At 45.9% G+C, this 27,624-nt stretch overlaps 1 protein-coding gene across 3 annotated transcripts in view; it reads left to right on the forward strand.

Annotated features, from left to right (window-relative positions):
- Window positions 1–3,657: 3,657 nt before the first annotated feature.
- The window catches only part of kcnc2 (potassium voltage-gated channel, Shaw-related subfamily, member 2), a 44,056-nt gene continuing 20,089 nt past the window's right edge, over window positions 3,658–27,624 (forward strand). Inside the window, exon 1 of one of the 3 annotated variants that reach the window (XM_061807389.1) lies at window positions 3,658–4,600. In XM_061807389.1, the coding sequence (XP_061663373.1) occupies window positions 4,040–4,600 (561 nt within the window). In that variant the 5' untranslated portion in view covers window positions 3,658–4,039. The remainder of the gene's footprint in view (window positions 4,601–27,624) is intronic. The other 2 variants (XM_061807388.1, XM_061807387.1) reach the window with 2 other exon arrangements.

Raw genomic sequence — 27,624 nt, forward strand, 5'->3', positions numbered from 1 at the left:
CCCTCGGATGTCTCCAAAGTGGGCAGGGTCGCGTTGTCGGACCTTTTGAAAGCGAGATAACGCTATCGCGCTTCATCAGTTCTAAATCGCGGCGACAGTTTACCTGGGTGGCACCCGAGCGGCAGAACGTTCCCCGCCTCCGTCTGACAGGCCTTCTTGCTCTGTAGTTCCCTGACGTAAATATGTTTCAGCGGGACTACAAATCATGTATTTGAGATTGGGTGGAATATTAAATCCATTTTTTATTTCTTGGTGCAACTACGACTCAAGCACTCTAGTACAAAGTGACGGAAACTGAGTTAGCCCACTCTAGTTCTCGCTGTCTCAGTTACGTTCGGCCTTTTCGTTGACCGTACAATATCATGAAGAATTTTTTTTTCTTTTCAATTGTAAACTGAAATGACCGATGTAATGACCGAAAGTTAGCACGAACTGGACTCGCCTGATTTTTGCCGCGGTCATTTGAAGGCTACGACTCCGGAGTGCGACTCTTTCGGGACTGATCGGTGTTTAGCTCACCATCCATTTTCTTCGCCGCTTATCCTCACGAGGTTCGTGGGGAGTGCTGCAGCCTATCCCAGCTGTCAACTGGCAGGAAACGGGGTACACCCTGAACTGGTTGCCAGCAAATCGCAGGGCACATCGAAACAAACAGCCGCACTCACAATCACACCTAGGGGCAATTTAGAGTGTCCAATTAATGTTGCATGTTTTTGGGATGTGAGAGGAGATCGGAGTGCCCGGAGAAAACCCACGCAGGCACGGGGAGAACATGCAAACTCCGCACAGGCGGGGTCAGGTTCGAACCCGGACCCTCAGAACTGTGAGGCCAACGCTTTACCAGCTGAGTCCACCGTGCCGCCCATTGTTTAGCTCACTCGAGAAAAAAATATCTTCCCGATGAAGTATTTTACCCCGCAATTCCGGATAAGGATCGGCTATCCGGCTGCTCTATTTATAGAGCCGAGCGATCGTAAGGATGTGGGAAAAACGACTCAGTCTGGGTTCTATTTTAAAGTACATTACATTTTCTCCAAAGGGACTTGGGAGTCCAAGTACTGTCGCGGAGTTTCAGGAAAAGGTCACCCCGAAGGCACGCTGTTTACTTTCTCCTGCAAGCGTGAGAGCAGACCGGGAACGTCTCGGCCCACAAGCGTCATCCTCCGTGATGAATGAGCTCATTCGGAAATCAGTCGACAGCCCAATTTGGCGTCGTCGCCGAATGCAAGGTTGGTTTTTCTTCCTTCGCAGAGGTTAAATCGGCCCCGAAATGCGACAAGTCCGAGGGCACCTCCAAAGTCATTCGAGGTCGCTGCCACCTTTTGTGATCCAGATGTAGAATACGGTGAAGAAAACAAGTATTTGAACACCCTGCTATATTGCAAGTTCTTCCACTTAGAAATCATGGAGGGGTCTGAAATTTTCATCGTAGGTGCACGTCCACTGTGAGAGAGATAATCCAAAATGAAAAATCCAGAAACCACAATGTATGATGTTTTTCACAATTTATTTGTGTGATACAGCTGCAAATAAGTATTTGAACACCTGAGAAAACCAATGTTAATATTTGGTACAGCTTTTGTTTGCAATTAAAGAGGTCAAACGTTTCCTGTAGTTGTTCACCAGGTTTGCACACACTACAGGAGGGATTTTGGCCCACTCCTCCACACAGATCTTCTCCAGATCCGACAGGTTTCTGGGCTGTCGCTGAGAAACACTGATTTTCTGCTCCCTCCAAAAATTTTCTATTTGGTTTAAGTCTGGAGACTGCCTCGGCCATGCCAGAACCTTGATATGTTTCGTACGAAGCCACTCCCTGGTTTTCCTGGCTGTGTGCTTCGGGTCATGGTCATGTTGAAAGACCCAGCCCTGACCCATCTTCAATCCTCTGACTGAGGGAAAGAGGTTGTTCCCCAAAATCTCACAATACATGGCCGCGGTCATAATCTCCGTAATGCAGTGCAGTCGTCCTGTCCCATGTGCAGAAAAACACCCCCCAAAGCATGATGCCACCACCCCAGGCTTCACAGTAGGGATGGTGTTCTTGGGATGGAACTCTTCATTCGTCTTCCTCCAAACACGGTTAGTGGAATTATGACCAAAAAGTTCCATTTTAGTCTCATCTGACCACAAAACTTTCTCCCATGACTCATCTGTATCTTCCAAATGGTCATTGACAAACTTAAAGAAATAAAAAAAAAAAAAAAAGAAATTTTATTTGAAGTGATATTCAATTCATAACCCCATTGGTCAGAAAAGAAAACAGACATGCACAAATTGAACAAAGTAGATGTCGATAGTAGCAACAAAACAAGACACGCCTTTGTTTAAACAACTGACTGCAAAACATAAAAAAAGACAAATATCAAGCAGGGAAGAAAAGCAATTCAGATCATAAAAAAAGGCCTCTAATGATTGCTTTACTGCACTCCCAGCCCCATTAATCCCGTTCCGTACAGATGTAATCACAACAAGTAATGAGTAATTAGGTTACTCGGAGGCTGGCGTTCCACAAAGCGGCTGCTCTGTACGTCGGGGAATAATGACTCGTGTAATTAAAGGCGAGCCTCCTGCTCCGGCGCTCTGTTGAATGAGTTGTGCTCAAACTTACTCAAGATGTCACTCTCTCCTCCTCGTGCACTATAAATGGAGTGAAGGCTGTGGCGTGATGGAGTGCGCATGTTTTTATTTTTTCCATTTTTTTTTTCATGCGCACGGCCTTCAAACAGAACATTGTCTGCAGACGATGCTCACCAAAGTATGAAAAATGATTGGTACCTTGAGGACACTGTTCTAGAAATGGAGGCTCTCTGCGTGAAATCGCAGCGATTCCTAAATGGTAAATGTCTTTTTTTAGTTCTCCACTTTCCATTCAAATTGCTTGATATTGAATATAATGTTAAAAATGCTGTATGTGAAATGAAATATACGTCTAGATACGTAAAGAGAGAGGATTTATTTCCGTCAGTGTCTGCTTCCTTCGATGCAAAATTCAACAGGAGAGCAACAGAGATGCGTGGAGGATGGATGACTCATCCCCCCCCCCCACCACACTCTAACTCTAAAATGCCAGCGACCAATCAAGAGCCAGCTTCCAATTATAAGATCCGTTCAGTCTAACGAGATTCAACCGCCCTCTGTCACTCCGAATCCTTCAATCACCCGTGATAATGTTTTTGCCACGAGCAAACAATCTGTCAGTTTGTCTCCGAGAACAGCTGAACTTTATTTGGGCTTTGAGGCACTTTATCGGGTCGCGGTTGTGTGCTAACCTCCGTTTAATATCTGTTTGAAAGTCATTGGCTGAACACAGCCAAACTCCCAGCGTGTGGCAGTTTCTGGTATGGGCAATATACGAGGCTAGTGTCCTCAGTTCTAAAAGGGTGTGCACACTTCTGCAAACGCTCTCTCAGTTTTTCTTCAGTTCTAACTCAAGGTGGAAGGGATCGTAAATAGTTCCAAATGCACGTCTGCTTTAGCCTCAAGCCTTCTTCTGGTTTTTGTCCAATCGCGGCCACTTTAAACACTGGCAGATTTTGTACCGAACACGGCCACACCCCAGTTCAAAGAGGGTGCGCAGACTTTTGCAAGCACATTATCTCATTGTTTTATTTGTTCACGGAAAGCGCAATGATGGATGAGTCATCTTTTTGAGTGATGGGAATCCAAAATGCCAGCATTCTCGATTTGGTCCCGCAATGTGCGTTCTTATTATTTTCCTGGGGGGTTGGGGGCGTGACGCTGACGCGCGTCTGCGTCCTGGAGGAGGGCCTGGGGGTGGGGGGCGGAGGAGCTCGACGCCCGTAAACGCCACCGTGCGTCGTCTCGCACAGCGGCCACAACAATGGGCACCGCGCGTTCGGCTCCCCGACAGCCCCGGAGCGGCGTCAAGCGCCTCAGCTCGGCCACCGAGGCGAGCCCGCCGCAGCTGTTCCGCTGAGCGGCATCAGGACCGCGGACCTGCGCGCCCGCGCGCGCCGGCTCGCTCGAACTTGCACCCGATCCGCTTTCTGCATCGAGTCATGTCTGATCCGGAGCGATGGGCAAGTTTGACGACAACGAGAGGATAATCCTCAACGTCGGGGGCACCAGGCACGAGACGTACAAGAGCACCCTGAAGACGCTGCCGGGGACGCGCCTGGCCCTGCTCGCCTCCGACTCGGACATCGGCTCGGTGCTGGATCAGCTGCAACAAGTCCCCGGCTTCATCGAGTACAACGCGCGGACCAACGAGTACTTCTTCGACCGCCACCCGGGCGTCTTCGCCTACGTGCTCAACTACTACCGCACCGGCAAGCTCCACTGCCCGGCGGATGTGTGCGGACCGCTGTTCGAGGAGGAGCTCTCCTTCTGGGGCATCGACGAGACGGACGTGGAGCCCTGCTGCTGGATGACGTACCGGCAGCACCGGGACGCCGAGGAGGCGCTGGACGTGTTCGAGCTCAACGTGGACAACGGGGAGCAGCAGGAGGACGACGACGTGGGGAAGAGGCTCGGCATCGAGGACGCGGCCGCGGATGGGAGTGGCAGCCTGTGGAGGAAGTGGCAACCGGTCGTCTGGAACCTGTTCGAGGACCCCTACTCCTCCAGGGCGGCCAGGGTAAGGACGCGCCGAGGATTCAGTGTTTTTCGTGTGATAAAGTTTCTTTGGCTTGAGCCGGCACCCCTCTCCAAAAAAAAAAAAAAACAAAACAGTGCAGAAAACCGTTCCTAAAAAAAAAAAAAAAAAAAGCAAAAATATAATTATTGTCAGTCACATAACAATGCGCTTAAATAAAACGAAAAAGTCTCCAATTTGCCACCGAAAAAAAAACCAACTTTTTGTCAACTTTGTGAAAACTCTTAGTTTAACCCAACAGAAGAACCCGAGTTGAATATAAAAATGAAAGCAGTCCTCTCTGGTCCCATTTTGTAGCATTCATTAGGTTTTGAAGAAACCACAGCGCCCGAGGAAAAACCACCAATCCAAAACCGAAGGCGTGAATGACGAGGTATCAGTCGCGGTGGCGTAACATCCACTCCGGAAAGTAACAAATATGACTTAAAAATAATGAACCGTGTGCTTATTTAGAATGCTAATCCTTTTTAAAAGTTGCTAACCAAATGCGGGTGAATTTCAACCGTTGCGGGCGCGGCCGCCATTACCCCGGGTCGTTTTGCAGTTTTATTCAGGGAAGGCATGTCAGAAAAAAAAGTACAACTAAATAAAAGATAATTTGACAAAAGTACTTAAGCATCCATCCATCCATCCATCCATTTTCTGAGCCGGTTATCCTCACAAGGGTGGCGACAGTGCTGGAGCCTATCCTAGCTGTCTTTGGGCAAGGTATTTCATGAGTTTATTGCATTTTATGAGTGAAATGTTAGCCGTGATGCAGCACGCTTTGTGGAGCGGCACGGTGGGCTCAGCTGCTAAAGCGTTGGCCTCGCAGTTCTGAGGACACGGGTTCGATCCCGGCCCCGCCTGTGTAGAGTTTGCATGTTCTCCCCGTGCCTCCGGTTTCCTCCCACGTCCCAAAAACATGCAACATTAATTGGACACTCTAAATTGCCCCAAGGTGTGATTGTGAGTGCTCCTGTTTGTCTCTATGTGCCCTGCGATTGCTGGCGACCAGTTCAGGGTGTACCCCGCCCCCTGCATGGTGACAGCCAGTAGAGGCTCCGGCACTCCCTGCGACCCTCGTGAGGATAAGCGGCAAAGAAAATGGATGGATGGATGGATGGATTGAACATGATTTGTCAGCCAGTTGGTTTTTGGTCTAATGAACATCAAACAACGCATGATTCAAAAACGGATATTGCGGTTGTGTTTTTGTCAAGCTTTCGTATTCACACGGGCACACTTGTTGGCTCCGTGTCACGTTCAAGGTGACCCATCCACCGACCGTTCAATTTCTCGCCACTTTCGATCACATTTTCTCTCCTTTTCTCTGTCTGTCAATACGATTAGAACATCTTAGAAATTCGTCGAGCCAGGCGCCGGCGAACGGGGAAATTATTTGCGCGGAACTTCCATCCGGGACGACAGGCGACAAGCCTCCGCTGCACTACGTCTGTGTTGCTAAGATACTCGTCCGGTCGGATGAAAACGGGAGCAGGGTTGCAGATGGACTCCGATTCCTCTTTTGGCAAAACAATGAAGTAACCTTGCGCAAACAAACGCAGCATCGGGCTATTATGCACATCGCGCTGGTAGTTGCGGTGAATATATTTGAGGAGGGGGGAGAAAAATCCTGTGGGATGCGTGTTTACATTGTTTTGCGATGACCAAAAGGTGCACTATGATTATTATTATTATTTTGGTCCGCTTGCGAGCCCAAAGCCCAAAAGTACAAGACTGTCCCTTTAATGAACTTCCTCGCAGTCGTGCTGCTGTGGGCTCCCCACGCGCTTTCTATTGTTGTAGCCGTCCTGTTCTCGCGCGAGGCCCTCTTCAGTCTGGATGCGCTGGGACCCAAACGGGCCACGAAATCTGCTTTTAATGTTGGCTTATGTTTATTTAAAAAAAAAAAAAAATGGAAAGAGTCTTGGGGTTGCCCTGTGGGGGGTGAGGGGGGACACATTGTTATTAAAAAAAAATCAAATAGAAATTACAAAATAAAATCTCAATCCTGCACATTTTCACATGGAGTTGTAATATTGCCCCTCCCAATATATATATATGTATATATATATATATATATATATATCTTTGTTATTCAACTCACTGAATAAATTTAATTATCTATCTATCTATCTATCTATATGAGAAAATAATATTCTCCTCATATCAAACTCACAATTTAGTGGTCGTAAAATTATGCAGGAATTCTTAGGGGATTAAATTGTGCCTTTTAATTTTTAACAAGAATAAAGCCAACCTATGGTGAGTTCATTGCGCTGGTATTTGATGTTTACTTGGCAAAATTACAAGAATAAAGATGTAATTCTTAAAGGAATAAACCATGCAGATGACATACTTTTTAGTTGAATAAAGTATTTTACAAGAATAAGGTTTCATTAATGAGTCGACAGTTACATTTGTATGGGAATTCATCATAATGCGATTCATTTTTATAATTCACTGTTTCCCAAAGCCCGTGAACCTTGTGAGGATAAGTGGCTAAGAAAATGGATGGATGTTTCCCAAAGACTCCTTTGTTTAAAAAAAAAAAAATGTGAAAATGTGGTTGTATATATAAATCTTATGTTCTTTTCTTGTGTGTTAATTGTTTTTTTTTTTTTTTTTGTCCCTCTCACGTTTCCGTAGTTGATCCCAATCGGTTTGGCGCGGCAACAAACTAAACGGAAGAGAAATTACAAGTGCACCAATTTCATTTTCCACGTCTCTGCTGCCAGGCAGATGTTTTCCTCCGTGTACTGTATGTAGTGCGCCCCCTCCCCTTCCCTTTTGCCTCACCCTTTACCCCCCCGCCGCCTCTCCGCACCAAATTGCCCGCTTCCTATCTCCATCCGAGACCGACGCTTTGCTTTCCGCCACTCAAGAGGTTAAAAATCCAGCCCGTCTGGGCGCCGCCCGCCCGCCGCCCGCCTGAAGAAACCGAAGCCGGGCCGCACGCTCATCCTCCGTGTTGTCATGGCAATGTCGTTGCTCATCGCCGCGGCCTGTTTTCGCCAAGATCCGTCTGCTCTGTGAAATGCATTGATTTCCGAAACCCGCTAGACCGTGAACCTCCCCCCCCCCCCACAAATTCCTCGGTTACCCCTCGGGGTGCTAGCTTTTTAGTTTCCAGGCGCTGATGCATTGAAAATGAAGCGCGTTGGATCGTGACTCATTCAAACCACATGTGCGCACGTCGTTGACGCCGATAAAAATGACTTGGAATCGCTTTACCCGCTGTAGGTGCCCCCAACGTGTTACTCGCTTGCTACCAATTTCGTTGACACAACATTTCCGGCGTAGCTGGTCGCTAAATTCAATCTACACTCGGTAAACTCAATCTATGCACCCTCCGATCCAAATCGCAGGTTGACCTTCCAGTGATGAAACCGTCAACTGCAGTGGTTTCGAAAAGTCTACACACCCCTGGTGATGGGCCAGGTTTTGGTGACCCGTTACATTTACAGCTCAATTGGGGGCGGGGAACTGTTTTAAAAATAAATTTATTGCGGTTGCATAAGTGTGCACACCTACATTTCAACAAGGTTTTGGTCACATTGAAATTCCTGGTGTTTGGGATCAGTACATAACTGGCATGATTTAAAGTGTCTCTTTAATCCCAAATAAAGTTCAGCAGTTCAACCAGGATTAGGGGTTTGCGAGAAACTGATTGCTCTTTGATATCCAACTCACTGAATACATTTAACAGTTAGTAGGAGGTTCAACATGAAAGGATTTTGGTTTTGTGATCAAACATGTGGACAAAATCAGCGGAACACCTGAGAGGTGGAAATCTCTGAGAAGACTTTGTAGAATTGTGGTTGAGTTCATTCCAAAAGCAAAAATGAAGCGATACCGACCAAACGTACGTTTAATTATTCACAGAAGTAAAAACTGTCCAAAAAGTCAGCGGTTAGAAGGAATGGGACTTGCAACCTCCGTGCATCTGATCTGTCGGGAGAAGACGCGATGTGAAACCACCAAGTCTGCAGCGACATATTTTGGTAAAGTCTGTTTATCGAAACCGACAAAGAATTCCAGCTCCTCAACGGAAGTGTCAGATGAAGTGGGACACATCCTGACCAAGCATTAAAAAGAAAGCCTTTCGCAAATGACTGGATCGATAAAGAGCCAGCACTCGTGATTCTGGGAGCATAAAAAAAAAACAAGATTGGTTGACATATTTGCGTGAGTCAGCCTTTTCTGGCATGAATATCGTCTGATCTGACTTCAGAAGCAGACTGACAGATGAGCATTTAAAGCGATTGTATCCGAGTGAATCTTTACGGGCGCACGCTTGCATTCGGATCTCGGGTTGCATCGGCGCAACGCCGCCCCTCTCAAGGACTGAAAAATGTATTTCTATGGATGCGGCATAGTTATTCTTAGTTGTACTCAGTACGATTCCTGCAGAGTTCGGTTTTGGTGATCGAGCTCGGCCCTGAATCGTAAAAATCCGGGAGTAATGGAAACACCCCCAAAAAAACGGTTTCTAATTGGCTTTAGATGCCACAAGATGGTGGCCAAACACTTAAGGGGGGATCGTAAAGCGCCAACACCAAGCAGCTAGCCCGCACGCAACCCATGAACCCACGGAACATAGACAATGGTACGCAATCGTTAAAATTGAAAACAAACAAACCAGCTTCACCGAGCTCACCAGTTGTTGTCGTCACCAGGCAAACGCATTGTTCAGTCGACTTCGAGTTCCAGGAAGGCAGCCGCTTCCTTCGGGTGTTCCCACAGGTCCACTACGGTTAGCGTAGCGGGTGCCACAGCGCAGTTGAAGATGTGCTGTGTGTCGTGAAGGCAGCATTTCGTCCGCATTTCGGGCAGAGGTTGGGGATAATATTGTCGACACGAGCCAGAAAGTCATTGAGCATGCGGCTTCGTCCGGAGCGGAGTTGCGATAGTTTGGATCTTGTGGACCGCGGAAGATCGATTTCGGTTTTGTCCACCTCGGGGGTAGGGTAGCCACCAAGGATGAGTTCCAGTTTGTAGCCGGCCGCAGCGTCTTCAACCGCCGTTCGATGGAGCCTTGGATACCCCGTCTCGGTAGGCTTGTTTATCGAACACCGTGTTGGTGGGGAAGTAAGCCCGGATTTTGGTCTCATGATGTAGGTGGTCCTCGCTAGCCATGCCCAGGCAGCCGGTGGTGACTCAAAGGGCAGCGTTCTGAGTCCGAGTCAGGAGCTTCTTTCAGTGCGATGGGTTAACCGAGGGAGACCAGACTGGAGCGCCGTAGTTTAGGACTGACCTTCCGATGGCTCATCAGTAGTATTCGCTAGCATACTCGCCTAAATATCACGTGCCAGTGTATGCGATATCCTTTTGTAAATGATTGATGGAGCTAATAATTCTTCCGGAAAAGAAATGGCCAGCCTCGAATAGCGAAAATGTGCAAATAGTTGACGCCCCACTGGAAGGGTTTTTTAATAACTTATAGGTACCAGAAGATGGTTCCAGAAATGCGCATTTTTACGGAAATTAACGATTTTAATAAATCTCTCATGTAAAAGTAGCTGACAGTAGTGTTACCTTCAATCATGACTACACGTGTTTGAGGACCCCGGGTCATGTGGAATTCCCTGTCGAATCCCGTCGAGGCGGCAACGGCCACGCGAGCTAACCCAGGCCCCGACGCGTACACAGCAGCCGAGCCGTCGCCCGGCTAGGGAGGCGCGGCAAGCGTCTGTCCGAGCGTGGGCGGCGACGGCACGCCGCCGGGCAACGTTTGGAGCCGCTGTCAGTCACGTTAAGCCCCCCCCCTCCAAATCACAGCACGCCGCTAACTGTAACAGCTTGGCGTGTTGGAGCGGCGTATCGCGGCAACGGGAGGTCTGTTGTTGCTCGGGGGTCAGCACGCTGAACGGCGTGCGTTTTGGGTTTATTAGTCACTGTTGACGATAGCGGAATGTTTTCTTCCTCGTCGGTGCCCTTTGATAACGCGTGACAGCTGAGTTTTTATACGGACAAAATGGTAAACACAAACCAACATCCAAGGGGGGGAAAAAAAAAAAACAGATATTACTCTGTAATGTTGATAAAGCGAAGATTTGCGATCATTTGAGATAAATTGTAGCTAAAGTAGAGCCAAATTCATTTAAGTTGACTGCCCCTTAAGGTCATTAGCTAAGGTTTGGCTTCAGTTTTGTGCTAAAAGTGCACATCAGTGACCAGCAAAGATGAAAATTGCAGAGATATGCTTGCATGAAGAAAAAAAAAAAGAGAGTCCGACGCCTGTTGGATAGTTAATAAAGATGACACGTTCAAATATGCATGAATGGAGTTTTTCCCTCGCAGTTGCCGGCTAAATTCGGCATCCCATCGGGCTTTGCACTCCCCGTCTTGTCTGTTGTCCTCATCTTTTTTTTTTTTTTTTTTCTTTCTCCCCCTCACACACTCTCAAATGCAAAATGAACAAGTTGTGCACTCACTTGCAAAGAGGCTTTTAAATTATTTGGCGACAGAAGTCGCGCACCGGATCTGGCAACCGCGAGAAGTTGAGCCCGACGACGTCCGTTTCCCGTCAACCTTTTTTTTTTTTCTTTAAGTGGAGGAAAGTAAATTGGGCCGCTGAGAATTCCAGTAGGTGAACCGCATTTTGTCCATTTTAGAGAAAAGGCGTCTGTTTCGGATGAGTACTGGTTCTAATGAAAGGTTTCGTTTTGACAAAAACGGGGCAGTCCGCTCTTTCGTTGAGTTTGGGTGTTAATGCGTCCGCGTTTGAAATGAATATCAAATTGCCGGAAGACCGGCTAAATTATTCATGAAGGTATTAAAGAGCTGAATTATGACTTTGGTCAATGCTTAGCGTGACTTGCATTTGTTTGTAAATAAGTGCACTCCTCTTCGTCCTGCCAAACGGTCACCGTGACGGTTTAGGTCAGGGGTGTCGCACTCATTTTTGTCGCGGGCCACATAGTAGTTATGATTTTTGATCCGAGGGCTGTTATGACTGTGAAACCATGAGAATCTTTAACCGCCTCGTCATATTTACACGTGAAATTTATGAGCTAGTTTTGGAATTTGAGGAGTGTGTTTTTGAAGTATAGCTGATGTTTGGGCACACACTAATGCTTGCAATATCGGAACGTTATCATTTATGAAATGATAATAATTATAATAATATATAATTTTGGGACAGATTTGAACATAAATCGTGGAAGTTTATACTCGTAATTTGCCTTCGTGGGCCACACAAATTCTTGCGGCGGGCCGGATCTGGCCCTCGGGCCTTGAGTTTGACACCCGTGCTTTAGGTGCAAAATTGGTCCAATTTGGAATCCATTCATTGATCCATCCGGGCAAGATTATTTTAGCATGAAGGAGGTGTTGGGTCCGGGGCTTTTGGCAGGTCCACACCCCGGCGGCTCCCGGCTTAAGATGTGCTTTTAGTTGGCCCGGTTGTCATATGTATCATGCATTTATGGATGCGAAAGGTGCGCGCTTCGTCTCGGGCCGCCGGCAGAAGCGGCCACGCGGCACCCCCGTGTTAAAATTCAGATGAGCTATAAGCCATATGTCCAGGCCCGATGCTGAATATTTCACGCGCATCAGATTTGTTCCGAAAGACCGAATGTTTCCCTAGGACTACAGATTGACTGAAAGTTCTCGTTTTGCACCCCCCCCCCCCCTGGTCCCCCAGGTTCTTTCCTTTAAATTCTCACCGTCAGGCTCATATGAGTTTCCTGAGACCCCCCTCCCCCCAAGCGGGCTCGCGTACCACAAACATGCCGTAGAACTCGAGAATTGCCTTAATCCATTTTTCTTAATACAATAAATGGGAACTGGCGCAATGGAGTGAAAATATTTAACTTCAATGTCCAGAGGACAGCGAGTCGTATCTTTGTTGATTAGTCACCTGCGTTAAGTTTTCTAAAGCCGTCCTAAAATATGTAATATGAACAGTTTTATATTAAAATAAGGTCAAGAAATACACAATCCAGTGACTTGTAATAAGAGATGGATTCCAGTAGGGGGAAGGCCTTTTTTTTTTTTTTTAATAAACAGTTTTGCACAAACACAGCTGAAGAAGGGAAATTAAAAAAACAGCAACAACACAGTACGACTGATAGTGACGAAGAATATGAGACGTTCATAAAAAATTAACGCAAACTAAAAAAAGAGAATACAATCCTAGCAGCGGCTCAGAGTGTTCAGTGACATATTTTTTATCTGCCAGGGATCACTTTTGTCTCTCTGGTGACACCCGGCTGCTCCGCAACTTTGATCCGAAAACCTCGATTGTCACGATCCGCGCGCGAGAGAGTTTGTCAACAGACGGGACGACTGCTAACCGATGCCGGAGACGATTTGTAATTAATGACTTGCAGTTTGTCGCGTTTCGGTACAATCGACGCACACACACAAAAGTGAATTTTATTGTATATACTTCAGAGTTGAGGAGTCGATTAACTGTCATCCGCACAATAATCCTGCCAAATTCGAGCTCACCTGCATCCAATTTAAAGTGAAGAAAATAAGTATTTGAACACCCCGCTATATTGCAAGTTCTCCCACATAGAAATCATGGAGGGCTCTGAAATTTTCATTGTCTGTGCATGTCCACTGTGAGAGGGATAATCTGAAAAGAAAAATTCAGAAATCACAATGTTTGATTTTCAAACGATTTATTTGTGTGCTACAGCTGCAAAATCAGGCCAGTTGTAAGTTTGCCAATGACCGTTCGGATGATACAGAGGAGACATGGGGGAAGGTTTTGTGGTCAGATGAGACCAAAGTGGAACTTTTTGGTCATAATTCCACGAACTGTGTTTGGAGGAAGACGAATGATGAGTTCCATCCCAAGAACACCATCCCTACTGTGAAGGATGGGGGTGGTAGCATCATGCTTTAGGGGGGAGTTTTTTGGACATGGGACAGGACGACTGCACTGTGTTAAGGAGAGAATGACCGCAGCCATATATTGTGAGATTATGGGGAACAACTTCTTTCCCTCAGTCAGAGGATTGAAGATGGGTCGCGGCTGGGTCTTTCAACATTTTAAATGACCCGAAGCACACAGCCGGGAAAACCAAGGAGTGGCTCCGTAAGAAGAATATCAAGGTTCCCTGCGTGGCCAAGCCAGTCTCCAGATCTAAACCCAAGAGAAAATCTTTGGATGGAGCTGAAACTCTGTGTTTCTCAGCGACAGCCCAGAGACCTATCTGATCTAGAGAAGATCTGTGTGGAGGAGTGAGCCAAAATCCCTCCTGCAGTGTGTGCAAACCTGGTGTACAACTACTGGAAAATGTTTGACCTCTATAATTGCAAACAAGGCTACCGTACCAAATATTAACATTGGTTTTCTCAGGTGTTCAAATACTTATTTGCAGCTGATCAAATCATTTAAAAAAATCATACATTGTAATTTCTGGATTTTTCTTTTTAGAATATCTCTCTCACATTGGACATGCACCGACGATGAAAATTTCAGACCCGTCCATGATTTCAAAGTTGGAGAACTTGCAAGATAGCAGGGAGTTTAAATACTTATTTTCTTCACTGTATATTCTATCTACATGTGTTGTTTCACCATTTGTGTTCGAGTGCCATTGCTTGAAGGCTTATAAGCACCGCGACATCCTTGCTAGTTTCGTTCACCTGCTTATGGAATTTTGCATTTGTTAGCATCAAGCTACCAGACATTCAAAGGGATAGGGTTTGTAATAAATACACAATTATTTTTGTTTTGTTTGGCTTGACAGTAAACTTCAAATGAGTTCAGAATTGATGCTCCAGGACACGTTCCAAAATAAGGCGGATGGATCCAATTCGATGCTTTTGCGTCAAATGTTCACCTTGGACAAGCGCGAATACAAAAATGATTCACATCTTGTTCCGCTGGCTTCACATGAAAGCCAGATGACCCCCAACCCCGCGGTGCGGCGCAGCAGACTTTTGTCTCTCTGAAGTTTCTTTCATGGTTCAGAGAGAGCGACCCGGCAGAGGCAGTCCTATTAGTAATTCTCCAGCGGATTCGGTCTTCTGGTGACCGGAAGGACCCTCTGGACCTGCTCATCACAATCCCGGGCAGAGGACGATGTTCATGCCTGATTCCGCTCACTCTGTAACAAGGAGTGAACAAGAAGTAGCGCTGCGATGTCCCGAAGCAAAATCTCAAAAGTCCCCGTACCTGGAATGTCTCAGCCATTTTAAAGTAATGTGTATTGCAATTACAGTCACACATAAATACATATAGTGGTGGCTTGTTTAAAAAAAAAAAGACATGTACGTGTAAAAGACTTGGTTATCTTAGCAGGCTAATAAATAGCATCTAGGTGTCGTTGTCATAAAGTTTCAAGCAACGGATAGTTGGACACAAACCTTGCCGCAACCCATGTAGACACACAATATAACAAAAGACAGGATTGTGTTTGTTATCATCTGAGATAATGTATCGTACTGTAGTTTAGTGCTGGAGCTTATCCCAGCTGTCAACGGGCAGGAGGCGGGGTACACCCAGAACTGGTCGTCAGCCAATCGCATGGCACGTAGAGATAAACAGTCCCATTCAAAATCATACCTAGGGGCAATTTATAGTGTCCAATTAATGTTGTATGTTTTTGGGATGCGGGAGGAAACCGCAGTGCCCGGAGAAAACCCACGCAGGCACGGGGAGAGCATGCAAACTCCACACAGGCGGGGCCGGGATCGAACCCGGATCCTCAGAACTGTGAGGCCAACGCTTTACCAGCTGCTCCGCCGTGCCGCATGATGAATTAATCACAATAAACAAAATGACATTCTTTATAATGTGTTTAAAAAAAATAACTTGGTGGTGCTGGACTATATTAAAGGTATTAAATATGAATTTCACCAAATTGGGACATGGGTCTCCCCTCTCCGATTTGACGCATACTGAAACAATGCAGATGACAAATAAATGATAACGTCCATTCCAAATCCAAATTTAGCCCCTCTACCTTCTAAATCGCCTCTTGAACTCGATTCCAATAATCTCTGAGTGAAAATTACTCACCGTTCTTTCAACAAACGAGACGTGATATCATACTTAACACGTTCGCTTGTCTAATCATCACTGACTGCATTATAGCCGTTATTCGGCTCGGCGGGCGTGTCTTTTATCGGCCAGCGTGGAAATACGTTCACGTCCTTGAGAGCTTGTCACGGTGACACCTTAGAAGGCTGAAACTCTGCGATCCAGGATGCAGAGAGCACAATCCTGACAAAGTCAAAATGTTTACCTCCAAATCAGTCCCCAGTTCAGTATCGGGGGGGGGGGGGGGTGAAAGTGATATCTCGGGACAAACTATGACTTTGCAGTTTTTTTGCTTGTTTTTGCTCCCCCGCTGCCTGCCATCTTCACCCTTCATCCCGTTTTATTTGACAAGTTTGTGCACATCGTAGGGTCTTGCTGAAGAGATACAAGGAGACCCATCATGCATTTTGTTCGCAGTCCCGAGGCGTCCAGTTGACGGTCTGCGACGTGCTTTTGTCAAAGTGACGAATTGTAGCAGTAAATATTTGATTGAATATTGCGTGCTTGAGCGGCGGAAACAATGTCACATTTAAAAGTCAGGCTGTCTACGATCAGACACGCAAGCCAGCGCGTGAATAGAACCCTCTCCTCTGAAGCACCCTCATTTACCGGCTCTCGTCAGACACGGGCAATCGTGTTTTTTGGGGTTTTTCCACGTTCCGTTGGAGGTGCGTGTCGAGTGGTCGTTGGCAGAAGAAGAGGTGCTTCATCGTTATTTCTTGGTTTAACTCTTGTCACTTCTTCAACCCCTCGAGAAGCTTGAAAAGGAAATAATTGATTCATCTGCAAAGCTCTCCCTGTGCCTGTGTGGGTTTTCTCCGGGTGAGCACTCCGGTTTCCTCCCACATCCCAAAAACATACAACATTAATTGGGCACTCTAAATTGGTGTGATTGCGAGTGCGGCTGTTTGTCTCGATGTGCCCTGCGATTGGCTGGCGACCAGTTCAGGGTGTGCCCCGGCCTCCTGCCCGTTGACAGCTGGGATAGGCTCCAGCGCTCCCCGCGACCCTTGTGAGGATAAGCGGCTAAGAAAATGGATGGATGTGTGAGCCGTGCCATCCGCCACGTCCGCTTGTTGATCTGAAGGGTTGCGAGGGCGATCTCGCGAAAAGCATTTCCGCCAGAGTCGTTCTGACGGGAATCGTCGGCGCGCCCGCTTTTGATCTTCGACTGGCAGACGGCAGGAGGTTGTTAACAGTGGCGGTGGCCTGCCTCGACGCCATCTGGGCGGCTTTTGCTCTCCGCTCCCGCCGTCACCGCCGCCGCGCTAATGCACTTCCTGTAGCAGGCGGCCGCGCACTACGCATTGATTGCGGGGGGGGGGGGGGGTGACGTTGACAGAATATTCTGGACACGCTAAACCTCTGCTGCAAAAAAAAAAAAAAAAAAGGCGCGTCTGTGCCTGCTCGCGCCCTTGATCTGCTGAATATTAGCCTCCCGCTTCTTCTTCATCTTTTCACGCCGTTGATTGATGAAATTGTTTATGGGTTGTGATAAATTAGGTTGCTCAAGTGGATGCATTGAAACCTTTGGACTGAAATTGATGTGGTGAACGTTGGTCCCGCTCTATTTCCCTCATCGGATCGTAACGAATCCGTTCCGGCTACAATTAAACGGCCACGCGGTAGCGAGCACCACCCACCCCAAATGCTCCTTGCGAGTGTTTTCATTTGGGTGTTTGGCTCTCCAAATCAACCAAGCTGTGCTCCGTGCGGTGAAAAAGTCACACCACGCTCATAACTCAACGTGTATGAATGGGGAAAAATATTTGCTGATTAACATCTCGTAAGATTAATGCAAGGAGTCCTCGGTCTACGACTGAGATCCGTTCCTACGGTAGCGACTTCACTCAAATTTCGACTTAAGTCGGATTCCACCGTTAAAGTCAGAATTTACATCAAAATACTTTCTATAAAAAAAACAAATACATTGAAATAAACAAGACGATGTACGTATCATTACTGATGAGAGGTGGATGGAGAAAAAGAAGAAGGGGAGGCTGTGCTAGCTATTGCCAAGGAACCTGGTCCTCAATTCTCTCCATCTCGACAGGTATCAAAGAACCTTGTTTTGTGAACATTGTATTCGACATAGGAACGGAACCCTTCACATGTGCAAAAAAAACGGGCTTTGTCCTTAATATTTGTCACCACGGTTGACTGACTGAAGCCTTGGTGGCATTGGTTTCTCTCCTTTCTCTTTTTGAGCTTCGTTTCCATGGTAATAGATTTTCTTTTGGCTGCAGAAGCATTGCTAAAAGACAAAGCCTTCTTCTTTGGGGCCAGGATGTCTAAAAAAGAGGGCAAATATACTCCCGGCGCACAAACACGGACGAGCATAAGCCAGACAAAATGGCGGACGGACGGGGGACGTTCGTTGTAAAGTCGAAACGTCTTCGATCGAGACCGTCTTAACCCGAGGACTCCCTGTAGTGGGAATGTGAGACCGCAACTGGGTGACTTGAAAATGCAAGCTTTGCTCGTCTTAATCTGGATTTGACTGATGTCGTGTTAATTTATCGGAAGCAAAATGACAGGATTCGCTTACTCGTCTGTTTTCTTCATTTTATTTATAGTGACACGTAACATCAGTTATCCCTCTCAAAAGTGTCACTCATTGCAATAAATGCATAATGGTTTCAGTCGCCCGGATTTTGACTTCCTCAACTTAAAAAAAATATATAGACATTGCCTAAAACGCTGAAAAAGTCCATTCAGGAAGATTCGAAAAGAAGCCACTCAATTGTCATTTTTTTTTTCAAGGCCGTCACAAATTGTTCGTGTGACCGTTAAGCTTTTGACGAGCAGAATAGTCAAGCGGTCCGAGAAAGTCAGGCCCTGTTTCACTTGGGACATCTCGGTCCGAGCTTTTGTGATGACCCAACTTTAGTTGTCATTTGGCGTAAAGTCCACTTTTGGGTGTTTTGTTACTCCGCTAGAATCCTTCGGTTGTTTAGGATGATTTATTCTCTCAGCTTCCTTTCAGGAAAGAATTCAAACCCTATTCCCAAACATCGAGACTTTGTCCTTGGGGACACCGAATAAGATATCTGAGCAGCTATTGCCAGGTTCTCCTTTTGTGAGCAGAACATTTAGCTTTTCCTCGTATGAGGCACTTCACTTCTTCTGTGCGTATTTCCAGTATGCCACACAGTGCTGCTCTTAAATCCATATTTGGTGAGCTAGCAATGATGGAAAACAGGGGTTTCAAATGTGCGGCCTTCGGACCATAACCGGCCCATCACTCAGGCCCGTGGAGATAGGGAACACATTAACGGCAATTGTGCAATAAAAGTAACCGTTGTCGCTAATTTTTTCCACCAGTGAATTTAAATTTCTTGTTTTAATGCGCACCTCCCACTTAAAAAGCATTCCGAAACTGGCTCTCGCTCAGGATTTGACGCCGTATATCGATGCACTTGTGAAGTTTCAGCAGCAAAGTAAATGCACTTCATATAAAATGCTTCATTTGCATGACATGTCTGTGAAATTTCATACCTCCTGTAGAAATTTGAAGACACTGAATATTGCAAAATATCAGTCGACGGCTTCGGTTCAAAAGGGAGATTGGTTTGGTGGAACCTTTAAGTATTTTTTTCCCCATCTACTGCTGCAACTTATATATATATAAATATATATAATGTATACATTATACATTTACGCATTAAAAACTTTCTGAAAAGTTTGCACTTGAGCTTGTATGGCAGATGTGTCAAACTCATTTTTTGTCACGGGCCACAATGTAATTTTGATTTTCCTCTGAGGGCCGTTATGACTGTGAAACTATGAAAATATTTCGCCTCATCATATCTTCGCGTGAAATTTATGAGCTACTTTTGGAATCAGAAATCAAGGGTAGTGTTTTTTTTTTTTTTTCCAACTATTGCTGATATTTGGGCACACAGTAATGCTTGCAATATCTCAACGTTATCATTTATGACATGACAATTTGGAATTTTGGGACAGATTTTAACACAAATCATGGAAGTTGATACTCATAATTTGCCTTCGTGGGCCACACAAAATCATGCGGCGGGCCGGATTTGGCCCCCAGGCCTTGAGTTTGACACCTGTGGTTTAGGTGCAAAATCGGTACAATTTGCCATCCATCCATCCATCCAGGCAACATTATTTTAGCATGAAGGAGGTGTAGGGTCTGGCGCTTTTGTTAGGTCAAAACCCAGACGGCTCCCGTCTTATCCAGAAGATCTGCTTTTAATTGGCTCGGCGTCATATCTATCTATCTATATCTATCTATCTATCTATCTATATCTATCTATCTATCTATCTATCTATCTATCTATCTATCTATCTATCTATCGATCTATCTATCTATCGATCTATCTATCTATCGATCTATCTATCTATCTATCTATCTATCGATCTATCTATCTATCTATCTAGCGAGAGAGAGAGAGATCTCTCTATCTCTCTATCTCTCTCTCTCTATCTATCTCTCTCTATCTCTCTATCTCTATCTCTCTATCTCTCTCTCTCTCTCTTCTCTCTCTCTCTCTCTCCTCTCTCTCTCTCTCTCTCTCTATCTCTCTCTATCTCTCTCTCTATCTCTCTCTATCTATCTCTCTCTCTCTATCTCTCTCTCTCTATCTATCTCTCTCTCTATCTATCTCTCTCTCTATCTATCTCTCTCTCTATCTATCTCTCTCTCTCTCTCTCTCTCTATCTCTCTCTCTCTCTCTCTCTCTCTCTCTCATATATAAGAGAGAGAGAGAATAAGATATATATATATATATATATATATATATATATATATATATATATAAATAAAATTTATGGATGCGAAAAGTGTATTCCTCGTTTCGGACCGCCGGCAGAAGTGGCCACGCGCCACGCCCCATGTTAAAATTCAGAAAAGCTATAAGGTATATGTCCAGGCCCGTTATCATTTATGACATGCCAATTTGGCATTTTGGGACAGATGGTGAGTCAACTGAGGTTGTCAAGATATACACAGACGAATGTGTCGATTTATGTACATTTTATATCAACCAAGCACATACATTTGATCCAGCAATATGAAAGTTGCACTTTTATAAAGGAAAATACTGATTCATAATTATGATAAGACTCCACTGATTTCTGAGAAGAAATTTCAGATTGCTCATGAGCAATTTCTCCCATATTTGAACTGCCCTCTATTTTGTATGGCTCTACTGTGTCAACATGATCGGTGTGTCTGCCTCTAATTTAGCCAAACAGGTGTCATAAAATAAACTGTGTATTTTTGGGGGACATTTTTATTTTTTTTATTTTTAAATGGCTGTATATTTTCAGCGTGTCTATTTTTCACCATAAGTTTAAAGTAGTGCAACAGGAGAGGGTGGGATGAGTCACAAAGTTTCTCTGGAAGGACCCACTTACCCAGTTCGCTCAGAGCATATTTGGCAGCGGCTCTCCAGGTTCGTCGTCATCATCATCATTCAAAAAAAAAAAAACAAAAACATTTGCCCCATTTCTCCATTTGGCGTTATTTCTCAATTATAGCGTTGTTTTTCCGGATGATTAATTTTTTGTCAGGCACATGGATTCCGAGAAAGCCGAGCAAATAGCCTGTTGAAATCCAAACCGGCCAGATAATGGAGGTTCTGTGGGGAAACCAAGCGTGACAAATGAGGCCACTTTTCTCACTTTTTGATCAAAACGCAGGGACGCGCATCGAGACTGCTGTAAATAGGTGACCTTAATCCACAGGAACCCGTTTCGGCATGGCACGACAGGTGACAGGGACCGAAACCAGCATAAACCTCCACATTTATGAGGCTCTGAAGAAAAATGTTGAATTATCTAATTGGCTTCGGGTTCCCTGTGAGTGACTTTACGGTGATGTTGCTTCTTCCTCGTCTGGGGCTGTACATGTTTAATGACTGAGAGTACAGGCGAGAGTGACAAGGAGGTCTTGTAAAACTGTCATGTCGAGAATGGAAGGCACCTGGAAGCGGGCGGGGGAGAGCGATTAGACTCTGGGAAAAGGTCGCGTTTTATAGGCCTGTTTTCTCGCCCCTTTGAAGAGAGGCAATTATGGGGTGGGGGCGTCCGGACACAAGACCTTATGTTCCTTTCGTAATTGGAATAGTCATGCCCTGGCTTACTAGCTACGGTTTCCAACCTTGGTAGAACTCATCTGGAGCCTTGAAACCTTATACATTTCGATAGATTCTGTCTTCTTTACCAGTGTCGGGTAGTACCGTATACTGTTTCCAATACCCGTTCGGTCAGGTCTGAGAATTCCAAGGTAATGTCATATGATGGACGTAAACTACCGCTGGTCTGGAATCTTGAAAGTGTCCAAGCTGTCAATTCACGAGAGAGTGGTAACCTAGCTACGGTTTCCAACCTTGGGAGAACTCATCTGGAGCACGAAACACCTTAAACCTTAAATACTGGCCTACATTCTGATAGATTCTGTGTATTCTTTGCCAGTGTCAGGTAGTACCATATACTGTTTCTAATACATGTTTGGCCAGGTCTGAGAATTCCAAGGTAATGTCATATGATGGACGTAAACTACCGCTGGTCTGGAATCTTGAAAGTGTCCAAGCTGTCGATTCATGAGAGAGTGGTAACCTAGAGAGTTTCCAACCTTGGTAGAACTCAGTTAGAGCACGAAACCCTTTAAAACCTAAATACTGGCCTACATTCTGATAGATACTGTCTTCTTTGCCAGTGTCGGGTAGTACCGTATACTGTTTCCAATACCCGTTCGGTCAGGTCCGAGAATTCCAAGCTAATGTCATATGATGGACGTAAACTACCGCTGGTCTGGAATCTTGAAAGTGTCCAAGCTGTCAATTCACGAGAGAGTGGTAACCTAGCTACGGTTTCCAACCTTGCTAGAACTCATCTGGAGCACGAAACACCTTAAACCTTAAATACTGGCCTACATTCTGATAGATACTGTCTTCTTTGCCAGTGTCAGGTAGTACCATATGCTGTTTCTAATACATGTTCGGCCAGGTCTGAGAATTCCAAGCTTATGTCATATGATGGACATAAACTACCGCTGGTCTGGAATCTTGAAAGAGTGCAAGCTGTAAATGTGTCGATTTATTAGTGGTAACAGTGTCCAAGAGGACGCTTGATACAGTCCCCAGAACTGTCTGCGTTCCACCACAACGGCCATTTTCTTGCTCCTCTTGAATAAAATCGGTCAATTCCAACTGTTTCATGGCAAAAAGTAAATTTTCTTTTCCAGAGTTATATGTTAGCATGTCTGACTGTATTAAATGTGGGCTCCCCCCTCCCCCCAGTTTCTTGTGATCCTATTTTCATATGCGGAAAACCAAGGCGAGCACAGCTAAGCCAGGCGGAGTTGCACAGTGGAAATGTAAAGACCTTCCTTAAATCAATAACTCGACGCCTGGATGCTGAAGGAAGGGCTACTGTGGAACACAACAGCATTCACATCTGAGCTACTGATTTTTTTTTTTTTTTGCCAAGTGCTACTATGAAATAACACTTCTTTCATCACCCTCGTGTCATTCCTGGTACTGTCAGCTGTCACTTCTAAATTCAGCCGTAGGTCTTTCTGTTTATTTGGGATTGGTAGATGGTAACATTTAGCTGTGAGTCAAACTTGGATGTACGCTGGGCAAAACGTGATAAACAAAGAACGTGATAAATTGCATGGACAGACAATACAGATGCTGATCGGAGAACCAAGAACAACTCGATTGGATGATATCATTTAGACAGATGAGAGAAAATTGTCAGAAAGCTCAGGCTCTGTTGCAGGTCATGGGTCCTCCAGGACAATGAACCAAAAACACAGAAGAAGAAATGTTCTCAAATGGCCTTCTCTAATCCCTGATCTAAATCCTCTTCGACATCAGCCGAAGAAGCTGAAACGCGCAGTCTGGAGAATGCTCGCTTCCATTCCCAAGCATCTCGAGCAGGTTGCTGACAATTAGCGCTGTTAGCGGTGTTTTTCCAAGTTTCAATTCTAGGGATTCAAGATGGAGCAAACTAGCGTGGTTGGTGTTCACGATCACAAATCTGTTGTCGCTCAGTACCTTGGGGCGATATATCAGGAGAACTTCGGAGCTGTCACAAAGACGGACCAAGTCGCAGACAGAAGAGGATTGCCCGTCAATTTTTATGCGGAAGAGACGCCCGTTGCTCTGAAATCTGCAAATAATGTATGCAGCTGCGCTGTGGCAGATACATTTGTCTGAGCCCAAACCTTCTGGGATGTCCCCTGTCTGTGTGTTAATAATTACTTTGTGAGCATGCTAATGGATTACATTCATCTATATGGCATATTTGTACCCAGACATTAAGCCGGTGCAGCTTTCACTGCGCATTACTGGGACGCTAATCCCAAACTTTCCTTGTGGATTGAAGAGTATTTTCCAAATCCTCGCTTTCTGTCAAGCTCCCACCGCGTTATCACGGGATTGAATTTGACCTCGGAAGCAGACTTTTCTCGAAGAATGCCTGCCGCGTACACTTCCAGTCCACCGGAACGGGACATGGCCGCAAGATGGCTAATATCAAGCGTTCCCAGAGGAACACCTGTTGAGCCAGACCAGCCGATCAATCAGAAACGGGCTTGGGTGAAAAACCCAGACACACCGGGGAGTGGGGGGGTGTGTGAGTGAGCTCTGATTTGGCCAAGCCTCTTGACTTTCCCCCCATACCGTGCCTCACTGACCTGGCCTACATTCACATGTTTTTTCCCCATCAGATGGATATTCTTAGACCGCTTTTTCAGGATTACTCTTTAGGGCTGGAGATCAGAATGCGAGTCCCGAGTCGATGTATTATGATTGTAGTCTTTGATTTTCACAGAGCTGCGGGCGTCCTGGAGCGGATTTCGAAACTTTTGATTTGACGTGCCGCCATACGATTCCAAGTGCGCCCGGCGTTGATCTTTGTCCTTTGAAGGAAACGCTGGTGTTTTGCATATAAATATTAAACCCCCCCTCCTCGTTTTAATTGAGCTGCTTTTCCCACCTATTCTCTCTTTTCCCACCCTCCCCTCTGAGAAACAAATTTATCCATCCATCCATCCATTATGTACTGCTTTTCCGGGTCAGGTCGCGGGGGAAGTAGCTTCAGCAGGGATGCCCAGACTTCCCTTTCCCCAGCCACTTCTTCCAACTCTTCCGGAGGGCGTTCCCAAGCCAGCCGACAGACATAGTCTCTCCAGCGTGTCCTGGGTCGTCCTCGGGGTCGCTTCCCGGTGGGACACGCCCGGAACACCTCAGCAGGGAGTGGTCCGGATCAGATGCCCCAGCCACCTCACCTGGCTCCTCTCAATGCGGAGGAGCAGCGGCTCGACACTGAGCCCCTCCCGGATGACCGAGCTTCTCACCCTATCTCTAAGGGAGAATCCGGACACCCTCCGGTGGAAACTCATTTCGGGGCGCTTGTATCCGGGATCTTGTTCTTTCGGTCACGACCCACACCTCATGCCCATAGGTGAGAAACAAATTTATAAAAAGTTATTTGTCTCACTTTAATGAAAGACCGAGTGCAAAATGGCTGCAGCGGGAGGTCAGACTCTGCTTATTTGACTTCTTATTCCAGGATGAACGAACTGAACCCCGAGGCGCAAACAGCTTTGCTTTGAGGTCCCACGTCATGTAACGTCGGCTTGGGGAAGCGGGCTTCGTGTTTTTTTTTTCTGTCACATGCGGCCTGAGGGCATTTTAAAGTAAAACAAAAAGAAAACTATCTACTCTCTATTGGTGTCTAGTGTGAATATTGCACAGTGCATATAAAGTGTTTCCTGTCCCCCTGGAGTATGGGGAGCCCCCAGCAACACATGTCCTCCTTTTTTTTTGGGGGGGGGGGGGCGACAAAGCTTTGCAGGTATTTCCATTTTATTTTAGACAAAACAAAAATGCTGAAAATGAGTTTGCACTTGCCGAGTCAACCCCTCCCACTCCACGTCCACATTTTTTGGGGGGGCGGGTTGGGGGCTTTGTGTCTGACCATGGATGGCAGTGACCTTGAGACGGGAGAATTTGGAAATCACAAACCCAGCGGAGAGTCTGGGGAGGGATTAGTGTCGATTTTTTCCTTGGCAGGCTTTCATGGCAGAAGGTGACACCCAGACAGTGGTGAGAGAGCACAACACCAACAACAAAAAATATCAGTTGAGGATCATATAATATCTTCCCTGAGAAGATTTGAAATGTTTTTTTTTTTTTTACCCCTTTCGTCTTTGTTTCCCTCCTGAATGAGCTCATTTGTGCTCGCCCGCAAATATCGCGCACACGCCGACTCATGTTATCCCAGAACACAATGGGCGCCCCCCCCCCACCCCCACGCCCCTTCCCCAGCAATCCATTTCACGTGAACATCAATCTGCCGGGTTGGCCTCGGCATCCCGTCCGCCCATCTGTGTGTCGCTTATCTCTGTCACCTTCGGGGAAAACAAAACCATTTTTTTTTTTTCATCATTTTGCGTCACACTTGTGAATGAAAATCTTATGCCTGAGGATTGCAACCTGTGGCAGGAAAGCCGCTTGCACCTGTGTACTTTCTTCCCAAGAACTCAACGGTTCCACCGAATTTGTATCGTTTACATGATCCAGCAATCCGGATGGGTAGTTTGATGAGAGCGGGTCACATATGTGCGGATTGTTTTCACTCAGAACGTGTGTTAAAAGTCCAAATTTGGGGAATGTCGGAAATCCTTCCTAAAATGTGGGTTTGCTCCCACATCCCAAAAACCTGAAACATTAATTGAACACTCTAAATTGCCCATAGGTGTAATTGTGAGTGCGGCTGTTTGTCTTTATATGCCCTGCGATTGGCTGGCGACCAGTTCAGGGTGTAACCCGCCTCCTGCCCCTTTACGGCTGGGGTGGGCTCCAGCGCTCCCTACGACCCTTGTGAGGATAACTGGTAAAGAAAATGGATGGATGATATTCAAACATAAACTTAAAGCTTCACTCGGATCCTTCTAAGACTCGTGCAGAACAAGTGGCCAGAAAATGAATTATTCAACTGTTGGGGTGTTTTGAGGCCACACGTGGAAGGCACATACATGAAAAATTAGTCCAACAGAAGTTGCCATTTTATCTCTCTGAAATAAACTTTGTACAGATTGGACATTTTTTTCAAATGTATTTTGTGGTCCCAACGTGGTAATATTCTGTGAAGAAGCATGGTATTGCTCTTTACCTAATTTGCCCTTTTGGATGTATTATAAATCTGCTTAATGGATTGTGTGTAGACACTGTCAGGTCTTTCTGGCATATGCATTATGTGGGGGCATGTGACGTGGTAGTGCTGAAGGAATAATGATAATAATGTTTACTTAGGCACGGTGGCTCATTTGGAAAGCGTCGGCCTCACAGTTCAGCACGGGTTCGACCCCTGACCCGCCTGTGTAAAGTTTGCAAGTTCTGCTCCTAGGTGTGAGTGTGAGTGCGACTGTTGTCTGACTATGTGCCCTGCTATTGGCTGGTGACCCTTGTGAGGATAAGCAGCTAAGAAGATGGATGGATGGATAAATGACAATGTTGAGATATTGCAAGCATTATTGTGTGCCCAAACATTAGCAATAGTTCAAAAACCCACTGCCCTTGACTTCTGATTCCAAAACTAGCTCATAAATTTCATGTGTAAATATGAAGAGGCGAAAGATTTTCAAATAAAATGGATGGATGGATAGAAATGCGGAAGTAGAATAGCCCAAATTGGTGTGAAAAACCATTTTACAAAACCAAAGGATTTCTGTCCACAATAAGATATTTGAAATAACAAGGTCTGTAAAAACTCCAAAGTAATGCCCGTGTTTTTTGTCTCGGCCAGGGGTGTGCGCAGAGAGTTTTCCTGTGTATTTAGTTTCTTTTCGGCCTCAAAGCCGCATTGATGGTGTTCGGAAGTGGTTTCTGTAATAATCATTGCTCCGGGGGCTCCGTTCCCTCCCCGTGCTGCTCTTCTAAGCCGGTTTTTCTTTTGCCGCGGCTCTGCGCCCCCCCCTCCCCCCCCGGTAATTGGCCTTAACTCGATGCGAAACGGCAGATAAGTTCAGCCGTAATGC

The sequence above is a fragment of the Syngnathoides biaculeatus genome, chromosome 20 (assembly GCF_019802595.1).
Source record: "Syngnathoides biaculeatus isolate LvHL_M chromosome 20, ASM1980259v1, whole genome shotgun sequence".
Taxonomy (NCBI): Eukaryota; Metazoa; Chordata; class Actinopteri; order Syngnathiformes; family Syngnathidae; genus Syngnathoides; species Syngnathoides biaculeatus.